Source organism: Rhinopithecus bieti, unplaced genomic scaffold (genome assembly GCF_001698545.2).
Source record: "Rhinopithecus bieti isolate Rb0 unplaced genomic scaffold, ASM169854v2 scaffold_1428, whole genome shotgun sequence".
Taxonomy (NCBI): Eukaryota; Metazoa; Chordata; class Mammalia; order Primates; family Cercopithecidae; genus Rhinopithecus; species Rhinopithecus bieti.
This window is the reverse complement of record NW_016803608.1, coordinates 94,842-98,333: the sequence shown is the minus strand read 5'-3', so window position 1 is coordinate 98,333 and position 3,492 is coordinate 94,842. Positions and strand designations below refer to the sequence as shown.

At 43.4% G+C, this 3,492-nt stretch overlaps 1 protein-coding gene across 1 annotated transcript; it reads right to left on the bottom strand.

The window, feature by feature from the left end:
- Nucleotides 1–324: 324 nt before the first annotated feature.
- On the bottom strand, nucleotides 325–3,304 carry LOC108541117 (cytochrome c oxidase subunit 7C, mitochondrial). The gene is made up of 3 exons (XM_017890557.1): nucleotides 3,112–3,304; nucleotides 1,788–1,931; nucleotides 325–418 (listed from the first exon to the last, which is right to left on the bottom strand). Exons 1-2 carry the CDS (start codon nucleotides 3,184–3,186, stop codon nucleotides 1,815–1,817), a joined length of 192 nt encoding a protein of 63 aa, XP_017746046.1. The 5' UTR covers nucleotides 3,187–3,304; the 3' UTR covers nucleotides 325–418; nucleotides 1,788–1,814.
- Between the last annotated feature and the right edge of the window lie 188 nt (nucleotides 3,305–3,492).

Below are 3,492 nucleotides of genomic sequence, written 5' to 3'. Positions count from 1 at the left end.
TAATTTACTAAATCAAAGTAAAGGGCAAGAACAAAAGTATTTTTTCCTTCAAGTTAATGACAAAAAAAAAATCATAGAAATAAACAAGACTGATTTGTATTTCCCTTTTATTGCATAAATTACCAACAAAATCCTGACCTGGGAATCAAAATTTAATATATTAACACCTATTAAAAGAAATACCATAGCACGTCCTAAACTCCAAAAGAGTAAGGGCTTACTTGGAATCTGTAAACCAGGCCCAAAATGTAATTGAAATGTAACAGGCAAAGTGGCTGAGTATTACATTCCTCTTATTTTTCAAAACGAGTTGTCTAGTAAGCAATTCATGTCATAAGTTTATTAACATATCTAGTATGCCATGAGTTAGAGTTTGATCCATTTCCAGAGGCTGTATCTCTTAAAATGCTCTTCATATCTGCAAATAAAAACAGAAATTAATGGCATTTTAAAAATCCCATTCATTTAACAGAAATCACGTAGTTTCATGAAAATATTTTCTATCAGTTTGAGTAGCACATCAGAAAGCGTTTACAGTATCATGACTTCATTCATACTGATTTGCTTCATCACATGCACCGAAACCTTTCCGCATTAGTAGCTTGGATAAGTTATTCCCCCTCTAAACTATGACAGTCTTTCCGATCATTCCAGTGTTCTACAGTATTACTCTGAGAAACTCTGACGACAATTAAGGTAAATAAATATTTTATCCACTCACAGGAAATCTGCTAACCTTCCAATATGAAGGACTCCTCTGAGCATATATTAACATATCCCCTTGACACAAGGCTTCTCAGCCTCAGCACCACTGGTATTTTGCCCCCAAGCTGGAATGATCAAAAATGTCTCACATTGCCAAATGCCCCACTGTGTTGTAAAATCATTCTCATTTAAGAACCACTGCCTTGGCGGGGCGCGGTGGCTCAAGCCTGTAATCCCAGCACTTTGGGAGGCCGAGACGGGCGGATCATGAGGTCAGGAGATCCAGACCATCCTGGCTAACATGGTGAAACCCCGTCTCTACTAAAACTACAAAAAACTAGCCAGGCGACGTGGCGGTGCCTGTAGTCCCAGCTACTCGGGAGGCTGAGGCAGGAGAATGGCGTGAACCCGGGAGGCGGAGCTTGCAGTGAGCTGAGATCCGGCCACAGCATTCCAGCCTGGGTGACAGAGTGAGACTCCGTCTCAAAAAAAAAAAAAAAAAAAAAAAAAAAAGAACCACTGCCTTAATGAGGAGAGTATATTCAGAAGTTTGAGTCTCCCAACATGATTGGTGAGGCATAGATTTACAATGGCATAATTATCTGGGACTTATATATCAAGGAACACTAGAAGGGTTTTCTTCATCTTCAGGGATTTTTCACAACTTAAACAAGTACTGTAAGCCAATTTAAAAACTGGGAGCACAGTGACCACTTTCTGAAAGAAATGGAAACGCCTGGGTAAGAGTCCTCGTCCACCAATATACCAGTTATGAGATCTTGAACAACTTCACATCTTTGTGTCTCAGATGGGGTTACTATCATCCACCTCACAAGCTTGCTAGAGAACATGAGATACCGATGTAAAGTGTACCTGATAAGCAGTAGTATTCAATAAACACTGGCCATTATTCAAATATTTTTATGCAGGTTTACAACTAGTCTCCACCAATGCCACATCTACATATAATCTCAGGAATCAGTCCTACTTAACAACGTATTTGTGTGTGTGTTCTGGGTGAGGGGGAAGAGGCTACTTAATAAAAAGGCCTGCTTTAAGAAGATTAGAAATCCATGAACTACCTGTTAAATGGACGAACTGAAACATCCTTATGATTTAAGCAGTTGGTGTCTTACTATAAGGAAGGGTGCAGCAAATGCAGATCCAAAGTACAAACACATCTTAACTAGTAACGCCCACTTGTTTTCCACTGAAAATGGCAAATTCTGTTGGAAAAAAAGAGAAAAAGTAATCGAAATAGAACCTCAAATAATCTGCTTAATAATCAAAACACAAGTATACAGGAAATGCTAGTTATATTTATTTTACATCATGTTACATATGCCATAAATCGTAACATCTTTTTAAACATTTATCTTTCAAATCCTATGACCTTCATCACACAACACTAGAAGGTAAGAAACAATCTGGCTTTACCGAGCACTAGGCAATGGTCTTAAGGACTCAAACGTCAAATAGTGAGAAGTTTCTTATTTTAGAAAATCGAAAAAACTACTGTCTTAAGTAGTCACATTAGAAGACGACACATGGCAATGTTAAGTGCAATACAAAGTTGTTTTTTCTTTTTCTTTGAGACTGAGGCCCGCTCTGTCATACAGGCTGGAGTGCAGTGGCGTGATCTCGGCTTACGGCAACCTCCACCTCCCGGATTCAAGCGATTCTCCTGCCTCAGCCTCCCGAGTAGCAGGGATTACAGGCACACACCACCACCTAATTTTTTTGTACTTTTTAGTAGAGACAGGGTTTCGCCATGTTGGCCAGGCTGGTCTCGAACTCCTTACCTCAGGTGATCCGTCTGCCTCGGCCTCCCGATTACAGGCGTGAGCCACCGCACCCGGCCCAATTTATTTATTTATTTATTTTCTCATTACGAAGCACCTTCTCTGCCCTTTACGACTAGGCCTCGTGTGACCCTCCGAGGTTGTTACTGCTTTGTGGTTTAAGTTATTTACACCTGAGGCCAAACCCAGCCTTAACAGAGTTGAAGGGTTAGTACTTTTAACTTAGCCAGCTGGTTTACAAAGCCTCTTCCATAACCAGAGGCCCTGATTTCCTCATGATTTTCCAATGACCTTCATTTCGGGTCCGACGACCTCCAGCTCGGCTTTAAGCCACACACCTACAGCCGTGGCCTCCAGGAGCCATCCCAGGGCTTTCTGCTGGGCGGGGGAAGGGGCGTCAGGCGGTTGATAGAAGCAGAGATGCTACGCGGTAGGATGCCCAGCTTCCTCACTGGCCCCTGGGGTAAGTGAAACGCTACTCTGCGTCTCAGCCTAGTTCCTGGCTTTCATCTCCCCAGCCACAGCCCGGAGTGGCCTTTGAGGTGCGCGAGTCACAGACAAGCGCCCCCTCCCCCAACGAAGTCGAGCCCCTTTATACACTAACCTTCCCAGGGCCCTCCTCATAGTGGCTCCTACGGACCACAGAGGTTGTGAACCTCCGGATGCTGTGGCCCAACATAGCGCTGCTGGAAGCTCCGCACCGAGTACGGATGAAATGGCGGCACCTCACCAAGACCTTGTTTTCACGACCTTGTTCCCCGTGCTCAAGGACCGAAAGGAAAGATGGGAAATGGGGGGGAGCCTTGAGGAAACGCAACAAAGCGGGGATCTCAATGGATTGTGGGAATTGTAGTTCAGAACAGTGCGGCGCCTTATCAGCCCCCGAAGAATTGTGGGAAATGTAGTTTCGCGCTAGGGTTAGGTCTAGGATTCCGGAGGGGGGGGCTGTTACCGGAAACGATTTTTTTTTTTTTTTTTTTTTTTT

Coding starts and splice junctions, on each gene's coding strand:
- LOC108541117 (XM_017890557.1), bottom strand. CDS start 3,186: ATGTTGGGCCACAGCATCCGGAGGTTCACAACCTCTGTGGTCCGTAGG. Junction 1,932..3,111: donor ATGAGGAGGGCCCTGGGAAG/GTTAGTGTATAA, acceptor TTTTTCCAACAG/AATTTGCCATTTTCAGTGGA.